Below are 20,018 nucleotides of genomic sequence, written 5' to 3' on the forward strand. Positions count from 1 at the left end.
GGGAATACAGACTTCGATGTTACACCGACCAGAGTTGAAATGACAAATATTGCTGAGTCTTTCTTATTGAAACGCTCTCTCTAGGTCTCAGTTACCACATCTGTTAAAAGGATTTTAAGAAGAGTTTGTTGAAGGATTAGAGAAGCATTTAGTTAAAAGCTTGTCCAGTAATCGGTACCCAAAAATGGCATTGATCCTTAAACAGTTCTTCTCAAGTAGTCAAAAATTTGATAAGGGGACATGTGAGGAATGTCATATTTAATTTTAATCAATGAGTTACAGAGCAAAGACTTAATTGTAAGAATATTTCCTTCACTGAGTTGTGGATCCAGTTGTTTAAAGAGATTTGTGAGCTATAATTCACCTATGAACTCTGTGGGATTGTTACTTGTCAAGGTTTACGATGAGATTGAGGTATCTACATTTTAAAACAGCTTTATAGGCAATGCTGACATTCTAGAAGAATCTAAGCTAGAAAGGTGAATATTGTTACATCTTTATGGATGGAAAGATGCGAAATCCAGTATTTAACAGTTTTAAAGATGTTAGGGAAAAATTTGTATGTCTTTCGCTGGAACTTAATATTGAACTGTAGTTATTTTTAATGATTTAGTGGTTATGATAGCCATGGAGACAGGGCTACATGGTTTAAAATCTTGGCTCTATCACGTGGTTTATTGTGTGATTTGAGGCAAAATACTCACTTTTATATGCCTTAGTTTTCTCTTCTGTAAAATGAAAATAAGAATAGAATTGTTTTGAGTTAATGCACATATATTAGTTATAATAATGCCTTGCACATTGTATGTATATCATCATCATCATCGTCATCATCACCACCATCTCATGTTATATTTTACATTCCTTTTCAGTTTGTTTTTATAGTCTTGAGAAAAGTCAATTAGTGTTTTGTAAATAATAGGCTTCCAAGAGTAACTTGCAGCCTTTTTGATGTTTTTATTTTTCTTTAACATTAAAGGTTATTGCAGTTTGCTTATCCTTAAATGTGTTTTGTACTTGAATTTGAATACTCAAATTCAGAAATATATCTGTCCCAAATTGGAGATGTTCAGAGTTTACCAATTGTAATATTTTTTACTTCTTCATATACAACATTTTCAAATGACACCTCTATAGACATTGCTTTATTTTCCCATTTTTCTTTTTTACTTCTAAACACTTAATCTTTGTATAAATCTTAGAGACATGTTTTGCTTTCTTTTTAACATTTATTTTTACTATTTGATGGGCTCCTCAGTACTTTTTTCCTTTACTCAGTCTCCCGTTTTCACTGTTTTCTCTCTCTCTCTCTCTCTCTCTCTCTCTCTCTCATCCATAAATGAAAACTCAGTCCTGGAAAATGGGAACCATAAAAGGAATAAAAAAGGCAAGATGATATTTAGTATTTTTTGCATGTTTATTTAGAATATGCATACTATATTCTTGAAATAAATGTGTTTAAAGATTTAACCTCATAGAGGATGAGAGATTATCTCATATTTATGTTTACACTTGAAGTTTAGATGCTTAATAAGCAGGCTGTTGTTATAAGCTTATATTATATACTCTCACCACTGGGAACACCTCCCTCCTGCTCCATTCCACTTTTAAACACATGGGTTGCACAGCTGCTGTATGGTTGTACACTGTCCCATGTGTATTAAGCAAGCACAGCCTGCAAAAGGGTTGCATTTTGGAGCATGGAAGTAGCATGGCTGGTTGGAGACCCCAGAAGTGTAGCTGCCAGAATTCTTCCATCTGGCAGCAGTGCTGCTAGGCAGCTCCACACAGGGCATAAATATATTTTGCTGAGTACTTTTCCTGGTGCAACAGCCATGAATGCCTGGGCTGAGATGGATGAATGGGAAGATGGTCAAAGCTACTAATAGAAAGGTATTTAATTGGAACCACTGTACTGCTTAAGGTGAAAGAATGAACAATAAGTATGAAAAAACACATTGTCAAATAGTCTTTTAACCTTTATGAAGACCTTTTACATTAAAGAATTATGAAATAATTCTATGAAATAAATACTGAAGCATAGTTCCTTTAAAAATTTAGCTTTTATAATTTAACATAGACATATCATTTTTATGGCAAAATAATTGCAATAGTCTTTATTTGATGTAAGTTTATTTCTGGTTTCATTAAAAATTCCCAGAACATTGAACATAAGTCAACATTCCATGGAGAAGGAAGTATTATGCAGCTTGCATGTGTGCATATCTGCATATCGGAGCACAAAATATTGACATGATAATTGCAGTCAAGCCTGAGTGAACAGTGGCCTGTGGGAATTCAGCTGGTGTTGTACCAACTGGATGGCTGCTCAGGACACAGTTTGAAATGCAAGGTGCAAGTTAGCACTTTATTCAGCACAGGCAGGCATCATTTAAAAATCCTTGGGGGCAGCCCTGGTGATGTGCAGATGTTAAAACAGTCTGTTCTGAAGTGCTGATATTTTTGAACACTGTAAAAGACTTCTAGATTCTGGGTGAAAAATATTTGCACAATTATTAAAGACATATAATGCACAATCTTTTCCAACTCTTTTCTGGATGTTTTAGGTAATAGGGAGGGTATATGCAGAAGTAACTGGACAGGTAGTTAAAAGAAGAAACAGGAAAATCAATAACCAAATAAGGTCATTTAATTTATAACTATAAAACAGAAAGGGTTTTGAGTCTCAACTTTGTGTTAGAAATGATGTTGAATGAATAAGGATATCTGAAACAAATATATTATTTAGTAATATATTAAATCTAAGCTGTTATGTTCTAGTAAATTATTGATTTCTTCTTTGTTTACAGAGTTCACCAGTACCCCATAATTTACAAATTCAGATTAAGATGCTGTAGCCTAATTCTATTCTTTATTCTACTTTGGAAATACCTGATGGAACAAGAAAAAGATCAATCATTTTTTATGTGTCAGGCTGAATCTTACATCACAAATTTTGGCTTTCATATATAGTTTAAATATATTTTTTATATTGAAGTATAAAATATAATAATTTGAAATTCTGGATTGTATACTAAAAATTAAGCTCTGATCTTAAAGAGAAATAGATATTTTAAGTATACTTGACCTTTAAAATATTTTATACCAAAGGTTTGGGGATCTGTTGATTTAGTAATGTATTTTTATTTAAGTATATTAGAGTTTTTTTCAATAGCTATTTTTACTGTGGAGTAAACATATTTGAAAAAATATTTGTGTTAAGTTTTTTTTAAAGTTTTCTCATTATATTGTTCATAGATACCATTTTAGTAGTTTATTATGCATATTCAAAGTAGAAAAATAGTTATGAAACAGTTCATGAATAAAAGGTTAGATAATATGATAATGGTATGATTCTCATTTCCCTAAACTTCCATTTTTATCAGTCTTCCTGTTTTAGAATCTTAATGTTTATCAGAAAGTGAGAAAGCATTTAAATGGAAAGTCATTAATAAGTATAAAATCTACATTTTAATAGATTTTGTGCTCAAATGAAAGAAAATGTTCTTCCAACTAGGTTTATTTTGTGCATTATTGTTATCTGTCTGTTAATTAAGAATAATCAATGTCAGTAAGCTTTGCTTTTTTATTTTCTTTGTTTTCTAAATCAGACCAATATCATTGCCTCATTTATAGTTAAATGTTTCTTTTAGACTGTAATATTTCATTTTTGACATCTCATTAAAAATGGGCTCAAGCCCAGAAAATATGATCCTGTCATATTGTATAATATATGGCATGGTCTATAACACAATAAAATTTTGTTTCCTAATGATTTAGAATAATTTCTCAGAGTTTTGAGTTTAGAAAAATGGCAAAAAGTTACTGTGGTAGTTCATGTGGCTAAGTACCAGCAATGTTAAATGTTTAAATGGGTAGTACTCTTGGGAAAAGTGATTGGAGCTTTAAACTTGTACACATTTGACAGCGTCTCTTCACTTCATTTTTCATCCTAAAGAAGTCTGCAAATATTCTTAGCTCACATCATTATTGCACATCAGTGGTTCTAATTAGCTAAACAGGAGTTTGTCTCAGTCATTGATCATCATCAACTTCTTGACAGTATCCCTTTTTTTTTAGGAACCTTTTTTTAAATGTCTTATAAATACAGAGAATATATATTAATTGAATTGACCAGATACATTGGTGGTGTTTTAAATTTGAAACAACTTTTTTACCTTGTATTATTTTAAGTAAAAAATAATTGTATTCGTATTGTAGCGCTGTTTTCTCTTGGGAGCATTTTCCTGTTATGAAAATACCATGTGCCACCAGGAGGAGCTGCTGGACAAATCTCTATATAGATTGTGAATTGTGATTTTTTTTTTTTCAATTTCAAAACTATAATAGTCACTTTTGAAGGTTTTTGGTTTAAAATACATCAGTGAAGTATATTTTTGAAGTTTATATTTGACATGAAGTTTATAGATCATTTATGACCTATATTTTCAGTATTATATTACTCAGCTTAGTTATTGTTATTTCAGTGACTCTCAAATTTTAGTGTGTGTCAACATCACTTGAGGCTTTGTATCTTAGTTCGGGTTGTTATAACAGAATATCATAGTTCAGGTGGCTAAAAAGCCAAACATTAATTTCTTATATTTCTGGAGGTTAGGAAGTCCAATATCAAGGTGACTGCTGATTCCATTCCTTGTGAGAGCTCTCTTGCAAACAGCTACCTTCTTGCTATATTTTCACATAATGGGGAGGGAGATCATCTTCATGTAGATCCCTAACCCCATTCATGAGGACTCCATCCTTATGACTTCCCAAAGGCCCCACCTACAAAAACTAGCGCATTGGGGATTAGGGCTTCAACATGAATATGAAACATTCAGTCCAGAGCACCTTGTTACGGTTAAACACTGATTGCTGGGCCCTACCCTAGAGTTTCTGCACTTAGAAAGGGTGGAAGATAGTACATTTCTAGCAAGTTCTTGGATGATGCTAATCCCACTTCTCTGGTGACTCACAGTATGAGAACCACTTGGTTAGACTGTGAGTAAGTTTATGTACATACCTATGTATATAGTAGGAGATAATCACTCTGGTACCAAGCTGCAGTAATGCTTTTGTTTGAGTTTTGTGGCACATGTTTTATCCCTGCCTCATAAAAAGGACACCAGAACGTATTTGGACACTGGTAGGGATTTTAGGCTTACTACAAAAGAGTGAATTAGAAAGACTCTATCCCTGTAAACTAAACTAATTCCTGGGAATTTAATATTAGACTCATAGCATATTCAAAAAGCAACTTACAGGGGGAGTTTCTGACTGGAATTAATATCTTGGCTGTTATATCCTGGGTCTTTGTCCTTGAGTAAACTCAATCAAGCCCTTCCCTTTGAGATTTGAAGCCATCTTCCCCCTGATGCATATACCTTGAATTGATGTAGTACTGTTTTGCAGTACTCGTGATTTTATAATATTAAACACTCAAATGATAACTTGAGATTATATATTTGTGACAAATGATAGGCAAAGGGTGTATATATTTTTTCTTTTTTTTTTCTTTAAGCTTTTAATTTTAATTCCAGTATAGTTAGCATATTGTTATATTAGTTTCAGGTGTACAATACAGTGATAAAGGTCATATATTTTTAATATATAAAATAGTTTTATAAATCAAAACCAATAAAATATAAAATGACAGTTATGTTGACTGGCACTGGAAAATTAGGAAAAAACATTTCAATTGGTGAAAATATGTTGAAATTCATTATTAATAAAAAAAATAAATACAAAGAGAGCCCAGTTGAAGACAATGGACTGTGATTATGCATTAGATGTGCTATCAATACTTGGTAATAGAAAATAAAATAATAAAACAGAATAAAATACAAACAGTAAAAATAATACATATGTTTATAAAATTTTAAGTGTGATTTATTCCAATTCTCTACCTAGTGTGTGCCTATATTCAGAGGGCTGAACCTGGCTAGAGAAAAATTCTGAGCCATGACGACTGGTCATATGTGAATTTATGACTACTGACCTTCATGGTCTTAGTACTGACTAGTAGATATCCTATTTTTTCCTGGCTCACTTACCATCCCAGTCTCCTAGAAGACTATTTGATGCTTAACTCTCTTGTCAACTTATAACACTTTGTTTTTCCTTTTCACTTTCAGATAACTGTTATGAATTTGTCAGATTAATGTTAAGTGGAGCACAGGGCGCTGGATGGTGAGCCATGGTTCAACAACAGACCATAAGAAAAACTGAAATAGAGAAGTTTATTGCTCACATGTCCTAGAGGAAGTACCCGGCATGCCTCGAGGGGCCACATGGGGAAGTCAAGGCACAGTTCGGAGACAGAGAGGACCTAGGGCACATGCCTTTATGAGGGTTTGTGTGTGGAGTACTTAGGGGTTTCCAGGCTCAGGTGGGATTGGTCAAACCAAAAGAGCTAGGTTTTGGTGACATCTATGAAGGGATCTTATGTAAGGGACACATAAGAGAATGGCATTGGGAGGCAGGGGAGATTGTTGATCACAACGGCTGTTAGGGAAGTCATATCAAGAACTTTAATTTATTTAGTGAGCTGTGAGCTGCTATCTAGGGCACTTGCATGAACTAGCTTCAGGCTGCTTGGCCAAACCAAATGGATGCCAAGGCATGGAGTAGGTTTAGCTAAACTCTTGACAACCTCCTTGCTTCCTACACCACTGAATAAATAGAAGCTTTTAGAAGAGAGCTTTTACTCTTTCCCATAACCACATCTTCTACCAACATACCTGAATCTATTTTCTCTTTTTCTCTTTTTATTTCTTTGGAAGAACTGTTTATACTGTCACTTAAGTTCAAAAAAAACTGTGCACACTGAAGCCTTAAGGATGCAAGGATGTCACTCCGTAGTTCTCTCTTCTCTCTCTTGCATCATCTGTATCTCTCACTATCCTGGGTCATTCCTGTCCACATACTCACATGCAATTTTATCTTCTGTCTTTTGAAAAAACTCTCTTTTGATCTCACATTTCTTTTGAAATACTGTTCCATTTCTCTGCTGCTTTTTACAGCAAAATTCATCTGAAAAGTAGTTTTTACTATCTCTATTTTTTTCTTTCTCTCTTGAACTGACTCCAGTTAGGCTTGTATGTCCACCATTCTCCTAAAACAGCTCTTGTCAAAATCACCAGTGACTACAATACTGCTAAATCCCAGCAGTCCAGTTTTTAGTCTTTGTCTTCTTTAGCATGTTTACAGCATTTGCCAAGGTTGGTTCCTTCTAGAAATAACTTGTTCACTTAGCTTTCTCTCTTGATTCTCCTTTTGCATGACTGTGTATCCTTTGTAGTACCATTGGCCGTTTTCCTTGCCTTACTAACCTATAAATGTGGAGTGCCTCAGGACCCAATTCTCAGATTTTTCTATCCAAAATAACTTCTTAGGCTTTTAAATATATTTGGATGATGCCTAAAGTTTTATCTTCAGCCTTGACCATTTGACTGATTCTAGACTTGTTTACCAACCGCATATTGGATTTTGACTAAACATCTCACATTTGACATGTCCAAATCCCAAATACTTAAAAAAAATTTTTTTTTTTAGTGTTTGTTTATTCTTGAGAGAGAGAGAGAGTGTGAGTGGGGGAGGAGCAGAGAAAGAGGGAGACAGAATCTGAAGCAAGCTCCAGGCTCTGAGCTGTCAACACAGAGTCCGATGTGGGGCTTGGACTCATGGACCTTGAAATCATGACCTGAGCCTAAGTCGGAGGCTTAACTGACTAAGCCACTCAGGTGCCCCTGTCCAAATCCAAAATTCTAATGTCCCTTAACTCTCCTCATCAGGATCCAAGATCATGTCTACTTGATCCTTCCAGTTATTCAGACAAAAGCCTTGGAAACATTCTTGACTTCTCTCTTCCCTTAAATCTCATACCTATTGGATCAAGAAATCCTGTTAGCCCTACCTTCAAAATATCAAGAATTTTATTACTTTCTCAGTAACACCACCATTACCTATCTTGTCGAGTTCATCTTTAGTTCTCACCTGGGTATTTTATTTGCCCCCTAATTATTCTCTCTGCTTCTACTTTTGATTGCTAGAGTCTGACCTCAGCCCAGGACCCACTGTGATACTTGTGAAATATTAATTCTTATTGTATTATTTCCCTACTCAAAACTATCCTCTCTGTTCCAATTTTATTGGGAGTCAGATCTAAAGTTCATAGGGCTTAAAAGGCGATATACTGCTTTATTCCCAGTGACTATTCTGTCCTCAGCCACCATTCTCCCCTTGTATGGACGTTACTATTTTGCTGTTCTTTGGCTACACCAATTGTGCTCTTGCCTCAGTATCTTTGCTCTTGCTACTTTTCCCAAAGCCTGGAAAACTCTTCCCTGAAATCTCTATGACTCTTAATTCCTTCCTTTAAGTTTCTGGTAACATATCTTTAAGGACAGTCATTTTTATAAAATAGCAACAGCCTTCTTTTTGCTTCCCAGTTCTCTAAGACGAGGCATCCCTTTCTGCATTACCCTAGTTTATTGTTCTTATACATATAGCTTATACATATAGCTATACATATAGCTAGTTGGCATACTATATATTCACTTATATATCATTTATTTTCAGCATCTATGAGCTAGAATGTTAATTCCATCAAGACGGCACTTGGTTTATTTTGTTTGCTGCCGTTCTCTATTCCCTAGAATGAAGTCGAGCATATAATAAATGCTCAATAAACACTCATTAAGTGAATGATGGATTAATGTGTAAATGTGTGTTTGTTTGTTTTTTAGGTATTTATTCTGGTAGGTATTCTTTCAATCTGAGGATTCTATATAATTCTAAAACATTCTCAGAAATTATCTCCTAAAAATACCGCTTTATCTTTCATCCCATTTTTTTTTTTTTTTTTTTTTTTTTTTGCTTCTGGAACTCTTTAGGCATATGCTGGGAGTTTCAAGTGAGACCTACATGTCTTAACTGTGTTTTTATATTTTTCATCTCATTTCTGTATGCAGTGTTCTGGATGAGTTTCTCATTGTTATTATCCATTTCACTTACTCTCTTTTTACATCTAGTTTTGAGCTAAGCCCATTGAATTGTGTTTTGATTTAGTGGTTGTAATTTTTATTTGCAAGGTTTTCAATATATTTTTTTAAGATCTATTTATTGTTTTTGTTTTTAATTGTAGTCATTCTTTTAGGTCATAAATCCTTACTTTAAAGTCTTTATTTTTATTTATTTTTGAGAGAGACAGAGACAGCGTGAGTAGAGAAGGGGCAGAGTGAGGGGGAGAGAGAGAATCCCAAGCAGGCTCTGTGCTACTGAGCCTGACGTGGGCTTGAACTCACGGAACTGTGAGATCATGACCTGAGCTGAAACCAGGAGTCGGACACTTAAATGACTGAGCCACCCACACACCCCTTAAAGTCTTTTTCAGTGTGTTGTGTTATTTTAATTTTGTCTAGTGATTGATTCTTTGAATGATTCAGTCAGTGTTTGCATGTGTTGTATGTGAATTTAGAGTGTGTGTTTTCTTCTTGTGTTTTGTTGGATTTTTTGTGATAAACCTTGAGTAGGAGGGTTGATGTTACTGTTCTCTTATTCCTTTCTCCACTACCCTGCCTTGCCTAATGCCTTTTTTTCTCTAAAAATTTTGTGTTTGCCACTAAATTGTCACCCTCATCCCATCCTGAAATAGGTTTTATATTTGTAGTGTGAGGCTCTTAGCCAATAGTGACACAGAGGATTTGTTAAATTTAGTACCTCGGCTATGGAGTGTTTTGGCTCAGTGCCTGATTGGGATTTTATCTATAAACGTTTGCCTTTCTAAACTTTCATATAAGCCTTAGTTCCAGGCAAGGGTGGGGAAAGACTTTTTCCAGACTCCTTTCAGAAGTTCGGGGCGCCACCCTAGTCTCTGGATTCAAACAATGAGCTTAGTTAGCTATGCTTCCCTATATTGGGCAGGGCACTTTCATTAGCAGTTACCCTCAGGAGCTGAGCTCTTTTTCACCTTAGCCCACATCTGGATCTGGACAGTACACAGCACCTTCATCCTTGTTTGTAGCATTGTATTTCTGTTTAGTTTGCAATCCTTAGAGACGTGGCTGTTTCCTTAATTTTTTCTTTTATGTTTTTCTATTAATAGTATCAACTTAGAGAACAGAGAATTGCCTCAAAGTGTGAACTTATTATGCTAGGTTATTGGAAGTCTAATTTAAAATTTTTAAAGTGTACTAGTGTATCATCTGAATTTATCTCTTAAACCAGTGTTGTGCTTTTCTGATTGGTGTCTCTTCATTCTGATAATCCTTTGTACCTTCTAGGGCCCTTCCCTTCATTTCACCGTTTCCCAGTTGAGGGTTCTTCTAACTTTCCTGTATACTTTGTCACTCCTGAGTGATTTAAGTATAGATTTCTATTTATTTTACTTATTTTTAAAGTGTTTTAAAATATAAATAAATGTCCGGTAAATTTTTATCCCGTTTTAAGTTGTTAAAACGTTATTAAAAGTTACTAGTAAGTCTCTAGTTCTCTTTTGAGTCTTTTACTTAAAAAAATGATATTTTATTCTTAATTTAATTGTGTGTATAAAGTGCTTATGTTAAGAACATACTGACTTTGGGTGCCTGGGTGTCTCAATTGGTTAAGCTCTGATTTCGGCTCAGGTCATGATCTCGCGGTTTGTGAGTTTAAACCCTGCATGAGGCTCTCTGTGGTCATTGCAGAGCCTGCTTGGAATTCTCCCCGCCCCGTCCCTCCCCCACTTGCATTCTCTCTCTCTCAAAAATAAATAAACATTAAAAAATAAAGAACATATTGACTTATTTTAAATTGATGATAGAGTGGTTGTGATCAAGATTAAATGTGTTGCGTATTTTTTTTTTAATCATGGATCTAAATCTGGAAACTAAACTGTTCTTTTGGTATGAAGTTGTCTTAGTTGTCAGCAGTTTGTAAGTTATCACTTGCCATATGGTTTCTGATTAATTCTGAAAGGGCTGTCAACCCCAGATAATTTAATTTTCTATATTTTAAAGTGATACTCATTTTCAGGATGTGAAAATTTAAAGGATTAGCTACCAATTATAACTAATAAACTCTCCCTTATTTTCTTTGTAGAGAAAAACAGAAATCTGAAGCTAAAGACAGAAAAGTTTTAGAAATTCTGCAAGTGAAGGATGCTAAAATACAAGAATTGGAACAGGTTGGTGTAACAGAAAATACTAAGAATATTTTTTCAGGTAGTAGATATTTGCAATTACTTTTAATTAAAAAAAATTTCATTAAGAACATCAGGGTAATCATCTCAAACCATCACTATTTTGAAACTACTATGGCCAGATATTCTTCACTATTGTAATTTGCTTATAGCCTGTTGTTGTCCGAATTAATGGGCTATGTCATTTATTCATTAAAATTCTTAAGATAGTGTTATGGTTTTATAGTAGTAACTAGCAATTATTCATTGTTCTATTGAATTTTGCGTCTTATTATTACCAGTTATCATTGTATTATTAGCAGTATCATTGAAACTTGTAAATTTTCAGTTGGTTTCATTCATAGAAAGGATCAACAAATAACAGGAATGATTCCATTTGATCTTTTGAAAACTGTGCTTTCTTATGTCTTATCTATAATCAGTTAATTATACAATTACATATATAATAAAATTATATGTAATTATATAATCAGGATATTATCACTGCAAAAATCCATGTTATCAGTGCTTCCCAGAACCATTTTCAAAGTATACACATCTCAAAAATGAAGGAGAAAGAAATTTATTGTAAGAATGGCCTCTATTCTGATAAAATACTTAAATTCATTTTGTACCCAATTGTTCCTTGTGGGCTAAATTGCCCATAATTCTTCTAGGGTAAATGGAGGCTCTTTTTGGAAACTATGATCTTTGAGTTTTTACTCTATTTTCCTTCCTAGCCAATTAAAGTTTTATGAGAACTTTGATCTAAGTTTGGTTATTGTTACAAAGTTGTTTTATCAAAAAACTTAAAGTGGAAGTTAGATAAAAGATCCGATTATTTTTATGTTCTCTACATCCATAGAATATCTTTCTAAAATGGAACAATGCATTCTTTTATGACATATAAGCTTGAAGTTTATACATTCTCCAATGTTGTGTTTTCCTCATAGAAAATATCATAATTGATACCATAATGGTAAAATTTTAGAAATAATATTTTAGTCTGTTTGCTCTGGGGGGGAAAATGTTGTGTTTTCTACCTGAATATCAAAAAACATTAAAATGGATTCTAAGATGGATAAATACTGTTATATGCCTAGGCTAAGCTGCCTAATAGATATAACCATATGACTTAGAAGTGCCAAGTGTCATTTGTACTCACACTAGATTGAGAAAAACTAGCCATATTGGCAACCCCGAGATTCTGGAGGTTAGGGAAGATAAAGAACCAGACTGAGCAATCTATTTTTCAGTTACAGCTCTATTCTATGGAAGAGAATGCATTTTGCCACTCTTTGATATTCTTGGGTTTTAAGTTTGCAGTGAGTGCTTTAGGGAATGCTCAGGTTACCAGATCTGGATAGCTATAGCATACCATTTTTTAAAAATGTTGACTTTTAAAAATGATAGTATATTTCCCCTTTGCTAAATTCTTTTTGTGCTTCCTCTTTCTTGAGGGATATACTATTTAACAATTTACCTTTTTGAGCAGAATCACTTAGCTCGGGGATAAAATATTAAATTTCCGTAAGAGAAATTATTTGTTTTTAGGCCTGCTAATTTTTTTTAGAGGCCCTAATTTGCCAAAATCATGTATATTTTTGTTCAGTAATGGTTATAACTTTCTACAAAGTATAATGTGTTAAATGTATATACTATTCTGTGATGGTACTTTGGAAAATTCGAAGTTACAGTTCTTGCCTTTTTTTTTTAATTTTTATTTTTTTATTTTTATTTTTTTTCAAAGTTTTTTTTTCAATATATGAAGTTTATTGTCGAATTGGTTTCCATACAACACCTAGCGCTCATCCCAAAATGTGCCCTCCTCAATAGCCATCACCCACCCTCCCCTCCGTCCCACCCCTCATCAACCCTCAGTTTGTTCTCAGTTTTTAAGAGTCTCTTATGCTTTGGCTCTCTTCCACTCTAACCTCTTTTTTTGTTTCCTTCCCCTCCCCCATGGGTTTCTGTTAAGTCTCTCAGGATCCACATAAGAGTGAAACCATATGGTATCTGTCTTTCTCTGTATGGCTTATTTCACTTAGCATCACACTCTCTAGTTCCATCCACGTTGCTACAAAGGGCCATATTTCATTCTTTCTCATTGCCACGTAGTACTCCATTGTGTATATAAACCACAATTTCTTTATCCATTCATCAGTTGATGGACATGTAGGCTCTTTCCATAATTTGGCTATTGTTGAGAGTGCTGCTATAAACATTGGGGTACAAGTGCCCCTATGCATCAGTACTCCTGTATTCCTTGGGTAAATTCCTAGCAGTGCTATTGCTGGGTCATAGGGTAGGTCTATTTTTAATTTTTTGAGGAACCTCCACACTGTTTTCCAGAGCGGCTGCACCAATTTGCATTCCCACCAACAGTGCAAGAGGGTTCCCGTTTCTCCACATCCTCGCCAGCATCTATACTCTGCTGATTTGTTCATTTTGGCCACTCTGACTGGCGTGAGGTGATATCTGAGTGTGGTTTTGATTTGTATTTCCCTGATGAGGAGCGATGTTGAGCATCTTTTCATGTGCCTGTTGGCCATCCGGATGTCTTCTTTAGAGAAGTGTCTATTCATATTTTCTGCCCATTTCTTCACTTGATTATTTGTTTTTCGGGTGTGGAGTTTGGTGAGCTCTTTATAGATTTTGGATACTAGTCCTTTGTCCGATATGTCATTTGCAAATATCTTTTCCCATTCCATTGGTTGCATTTTAGTTTTGTTGGTTGTTTCCTTTGCTGTGCAGAAGCTTTTTATCTTCATAAGGTCCCAGTAGTTCATTTTTGCTTTTAATTCCCTTGCCTTTGGGGATGTGTCAAGTAAGAAATTGCTACGGCTGAGGTCAGAGAGGTCTTTTCCTGCTTTCTCCTCTAGGGTATTGATGGTTTCCTGTCTCACATTCAGGTCCTTTATCCATTTTGAGTTTATTTTTGTGAATGGTGTGAGAAAGTGGTCTAGTTTCAACCTTCTGCATGTTGCTGTCCAGTTCTCCCAGCACTATTTGTTAAAGAGACTGTCTTTTTTCCATTGGATGTTCTTTCCTGCTTTGTCAAAGATTAGGTGGCCATACGTTTGTGGGTCTAGTTCTGGGGTTTCTGTTTTATGCCATTGGTCTGTGTGTCTGTTTTTGTGCCAATACCATGCTGTCTTGATGATTACAGCTTTGTAGTAGAGGCTAAGGTCTGGGATTGTGATGCCTCCTGCTTTAGTCTTCTTCTTCAAAATTACTTTGGCTATTCAGGGCCTTTTGTGGTTCCATATGAATTTTAGGATTGCTTGTTCTAGTTTCGAGAAGAATGCTGGTGCAATTTTGATTGGGATTCCATTGAATGTGTAGATAGCTTTGGGTAGTATTGACATTTTGACAATATTTATTCTTCCAATCCATGAGCAGGGAATGTCTTTCCATTTCTTTATATCTTCTTCAATTTCCTTCATAAGCTTTCTATAGTTTTCAGCATACATATCTTTTACATCTTTGGTTAGATTTATCCCTAGGTATTTTATACTTCTTGGGGCAATTGTGAATGGGATCAGTTTCTTTATTTGTCTTTCTGTTGCTTCATTATTAGTGTATAAGAATGCAACTGATTTCTGTACATTAATTTTGTATCCTGCAACTTTGCTAAATTCATGTATCAGTTCTAGCAGACTTCTGGTGGAGTCTATCGGATTTTCCATGTATAATATCATGTCATCTGCAAAAAGTGAAAGCTTGACTTCATCTTTGCCAATTTTGATGCCTTTGATTTCCTTTTGTTGTCTGATTGCTGATGCTAGAACTTCCAACAGTATGTTAAACAACAGCGGTGAGAGTGGACATCCCTGTCGTGTACCTGATCTCAGGGAAAAAGCTCTCAGTTTTTCCCCATTGAGGATGATGTTAACTGTGGGCTTTTCATAAATGGCTTTTATGATGTTTAAGTATGTTCTTTCTTTCTCGAGGGTTTTTATTAAGAAAGGTTGCTGAATTTTGTCAAAGGCCTTTTCTGCATCGATTGACAGGATCATATGGTTCTCATTTTTTCTTTTATTAATGTGATGTATCACATTGATTGATTTGCGAATGTTGAACCAGCCCTGCATCCCAGATATGAATCCCACTTGATCATGGTGAATAATTCTTTTTATATGCTGTTGAATTCGATTTGCTAGTATCTTATTGAGAATTTTTGCATCCATATTCATCAGGGATATTGGCCTGTAGTTCTCTTTTTTTACTGGGTCTCTGTCTGGTTTAGGAATCAAAGTAATACTGGCTTCATAGAATGAGTCTGGAAGTTTTCCTTCCCTTTCTATTTCTTGGAATAGCTTGAGAAGGATAGGTATTATCTCTGCTTTAAACGTCTGGTAGAACTCCCCTGGGAAGCCATCTGGTCCTGGACTCTATTTGTTGGGAGATTTTTGATAACCAATTCAATTTCTTCGCTGGTTATGGGTCTGTTCAAGCTTCCTATTTCCTCCTGATTGAGTTTTGGAAGAGTGTGGGTGTTTAGGAATTTGTCCATTTCTTCCAGGTTGTCCAGTTTGTTGGCATATAATTTTTCATAGAATTCCCTGATAATTGCTTGTATCTCTGAGGGATTGGTTGTAATAATTCCATTTTCATTCATGATTTTATCTATTTGGGTCATCTCCCTTTTCTTTTTAAGAAGCCTGGCTAGAGGTTTATCAATTTTGTTTATTTTTTCAAAAAACCAACTCTTGGTTTCGTTGATCTGCTCTATAGTTTTTTTAGATTCTATATTGTTTATTTCTGCTCTGATCTTTATTATTTCTCTTCTTCTGCTGGGTTTAGGCTGTCTTTGCTCTTCTGCTTCTATTTCCTTTAGGTGTGCTGTTAGATTTTGTATTTGGGATTTTTCTTGTTTCTTGAGATAGGCCTGGATTGCAATGTATTTTCCTCTCAGGACTGCCTTCGCTGCATCCCAAAGCATTTGGATTGTTGTATTTTCATTTTCGTTTCTTTCCATATATTTTTTAATTTCTTCTCTAATTGCCTGGTTGACCCATTCATTCTTTAGTAGGGTGTTCTTTAACCTCCATGCTTTTGGAGGTTTTCCAGACTTTTTCCTGTGGTTGATTTCAAGTTTCATAGCATTGTGGTCTGAAAGTATGCGTGGTATGATTTCAATTCTTGTATACTTATGAAGGGCTGTTTTGTGACCCAGTATGTGATCTATCTTGGGGAATGTTCCATGTGCACTCGAGAAGAAAGTATATTCTGTTGCTTTGGGATGCAGAGTTCTAAATGTATCTGTCAAGTCCATCTGATCCAATGTCTCATTCAGGGCCCTTGTTTCTTTATTGACCGTGTGTCTCTTTATTGACCGTGTGTCTCTTTATTGACCGTGTGTCTAGATGATCTATCCATTTCTGTAAGTGGGGTGTTAAAGTCCCCTGCAATTACCACATTCTTATCAATAAGGTTGCTTATGTGTGTGAGTAATTGTTTTACATATTTGGGGGCTCCTGTATTTGGCACATAGACATTTATAATTGTTAGCTCTTCCTGATGGATAGACCCTGTGATTATTATATAATGCCCTTCTTCATCTCTTGTTACAGCCTTTAATTTAAAGTCTAGTTTGTCTGATATAAGTATGGCTACTCCAGCTTTATTTTGACTTCCAGTGGCATGATAAATAGGTCTCCATCCCCTCACTCTCAATCTGAAGGTGTCTTCAGGTCTGAAATGAGTCTCTTGTAGACAGCAAATAGATGGGTCTTGTTTTTTTTATCCATTCTGATACCCTACGTCTTTCGGTTGGCGCATTTAGTCCATTTACATTCAGTGTTATTATAGAAAGATATGGGTTTAGAGTCATTGTGATGTCCGTAGGTTTCATGCTTGTAGCGATGTCCTGGTACTTTATCTCATAGGATCCCCCTTAGGATCTCCTGTAGGGCTGGTTTAGTGGTGATGAATTCCTTCAGTTTTTGTTTGTTTGGGAAGACCTTTATCTCTCCTTCTATTCTAAATGACAGACTTGCTGGATAAAGGATTCTCGGCTGCATATTTTTTCATCACATGGAAGATCTCCTGCCATTCCTTTCTGGCCTGCCAAGTTTCAGTAGAGAGATCAGTCACGAGTCTTATAGTTCTCCCTTTATATGTTACAGCACGTTTATCTCTAGCTGCTTTCAGAATTTTCTCTCTTTCCTTGTATGTTGCCAGTTTCACTATGATATGTCATGCAGAAGATTGATTCAAGTTCCGGCTGAAGGGAGTTCTCTGTGCCTCTTGTTTCAATGCCTTTTTCCTTCCCCAGATCCGGGAAGTTCTCAGCTGTTATTTCTTCAAGTACACCTTCAGCACCTTTCCCTCTCTCTTCCTCCTCTGGAATACCAATTATGTGTATATTATTTCTCTTAGTGCATGACTTAGTTCTCTAATTTTCCCCTCATACTCCTGGATTTTTTTTATTTCTCTTTTTCTCAGCTTCCTCTTTTTCCATAATTTTATCTTCTAGTTCACCTATTCTCTCCTCTGCCTCTTCAATCCGAGCCATAGTTGTCTCCATTTTATTTTGCAGTTCATTGATAGCATTTTTAGCTCCTCCTGGCTGTTCCTTTGTCCCTTGATCTCTGTAGCAAGAGATTCTCTGCTCTCCTTTATACTGTTTTCAAGCCCAGCGATTAATTTTATGACTATTATTCTAAATTAGTGAATTAGTGCTAATTCACAGAATTAGTGAATTCACTATTTTAGAGACAGAGACACACACAATGTGATTGGGGTAGGGGCAGAGAGAGAGGGAGACATAGAATCTGAAGCAGGCTCCAGGCTTCGAGCTGTCAGCACAGAGCAAGACGCAGGGCTCGAACTCACAAACCTTGACATCATGACCTGAACCAAAGTTGAATGGTTAACCAACTAATCCATGCAGACACCCCTTTCCAGATTTTTTTCTTAAGGTTCTTTTCTTGTTTCATAGCATTGTCGTCAGAAAAGATGCATGGTATGACTTCGATTCTTTGAATTTGTTGAGACTTGATTTGTGGCCTAATATGTGATCTGTTCTGGAGAACGTCCCATGTACATTTGAAAATGGTGTGTATTGTGTTGTTTTAGGCTGGAATGTTTTGAATGTATGTTAGATCCATCTGGTTGATTTTCTGTTTGGATGATCTATCCATCAATGTAAGTGGGGTGCTAAAGTCCCCTATTATTATTGTATTACTTTTGATTATTTCCTTTATGTTTGTTGTTATTAGCAGCTTTATGTGTTTGGCTGATTCCATGTTGTGTGCATAAATATTTACAAATGTTATATATTCTTGTTGGGTTGTGTCCTTTATGATTATATAGTGTTCTTGTTTGTCTCTTACTACATTCTTTGTTTTAAAGTCTATTTTGTTCAATATAAGTATTGCTACCCAACTTTTTTTTAAATTCCATTTACATGATACATGTTTTTCCATGTCTTTACTTTCAAACTACATGTGTCTTCAGTTCTGTAATGAGTCTCCTATCGGCAGCCTATGGGTGGGTCTTGCTTTTTTATCCAGTCTATCATCCTATGTCTTTTGATTAGAGTGTTTAGTTAATTTACATTCAAAGTAATTATTGATAGGTATGTACTTATTGCTATTTTGTTACTTGCTTTATGGTTGTTTTGTAGTTCTTTTCTGTTCTTCTCTTGCTCTTTTCTCTCACAATTTGCTGGCTTTCTTTGGTGATATACTTGGATTCCTTTCTCTGCATTTTTTTCATATCTGTTATGGTGTTTGATTTGTGGTTACCCTTAGGTTATATACCTAATGCCATTAGGTATATAACATTTTGTGCATATAGCAGTTTATATTATATTGATTGTCACTTATGTTTGAACTCATTTGTTTCTTCTTTCTCCTGCCAAATTTTAGGTACATTGTGTCATACTTCACATCCTTTTATTTTGTGAATCCCTTGGCTGAATTTTACAGATGTACTCATTTTTATTGCTTTTGTGCGTCCTACTTTTCTTACTCCTAGCTATGGCCTTTCCTTACCATTTAGAGTCCCCTTTAACATTTCTTACAGGCTGGTTTCGTGGTGATGAATTCTTTAAACATTTTTTGTCTGGGAAGCTCTTGGTCTCTCCTTCTGTTCTGAATGATAGATTTCTAGATAGAATATTTATGGCTGCAGGTTTTTTTCTTTCAGCACTTTGAATATATCATGCCACTCCCTTCTGACCTGAAAAGTTTCTGCTAAAATCAGCTGATAGCCTTATGGGGTTTCCCTTGTATTAACTGTTTTCACTTGCTGCTTTTAAAATTCTCTATCAGGGGCGCCTGGGTGGCGCAGTCGGTTAAGCGTCCGACTTCAGCCAGGTCACAATCTCGCGGTCCGTGAGTTCGAGCCCCGCGTCAGGCTCTGGGCTGACGGCTCAGAGCCTGGAGCCTGTTTCGGATTCTGTGTCTCCCTCTCTCTCTGCCCTCCCCCGTTCATGCTCTGTCTCTCTCTGTCCCAAAAATAAATAAACGTTGAAAAAAAAATAATAAAATTCTCTATCATTACTTTTTGCCATTTTTATTATTACATGTCATTGTGTGGACCTCGTTGAGTTGATTTTGTTGGGGGCTCTCTGTGCCTCATGGGTCTGGATCCCTGTTTCCTTCCCCAGATTTGGGCAGCTTTGAGCTGTTATTTCTTCAAATAAAAATTCTGTCCCCTTTTTTCTCTCTTCTTCTAGGATCCCTATAATAGGAGTGTTATTACACTTGATGGAGTTGCTGAGTTCCCTCAGCATTGTATTATTATTTTTTGCTCTCTCTACTGTTCAGCTTCATTACTATCCATTACTCTTTCCTCCAGATCTCTGATTTGTTCATCTTCTTCCTCTAGTCTCCTGTTTATACCATCT

At 35.4% G+C, this 20,018-nt stretch overlaps 1 protein-coding gene across 2 annotated transcripts in view; it reads left to right on the forward strand.

Moving 5' to 3' along the window:
- Positions 1 to 20,018, forward strand: part of CNTLN (centlein) — a 317,305-nt gene that overhangs the window by 71,143 nt on the left and 226,144 nt on the right. For both annotated transcript variants that reach the window (XM_047064802.1, XM_047064799.1), the window contains exon 3: positions 11,080 to 11,164. In XM_047064802.1, the coding sequence (XP_046920758.1) occupies positions 11,080 to 11,164 (85 nt within the window). The remainder of the gene's footprint in view (positions 1 to 11,079; positions 11,165 to 20,018) is intronic.

Source organism: Lynx rufus, unplaced genomic scaffold, assembly GCF_022079265.1.
Source record: "Lynx rufus isolate CCGP_SWC_20201006 ecotype Redwood Valley unplaced genomic scaffold, mLynRuf1.p SCAF_10, whole genome shotgun sequence".
NCBI lineage: Eukaryota > Metazoa > Chordata > Mammalia > Carnivora > Felidae > Lynx > Lynx rufus.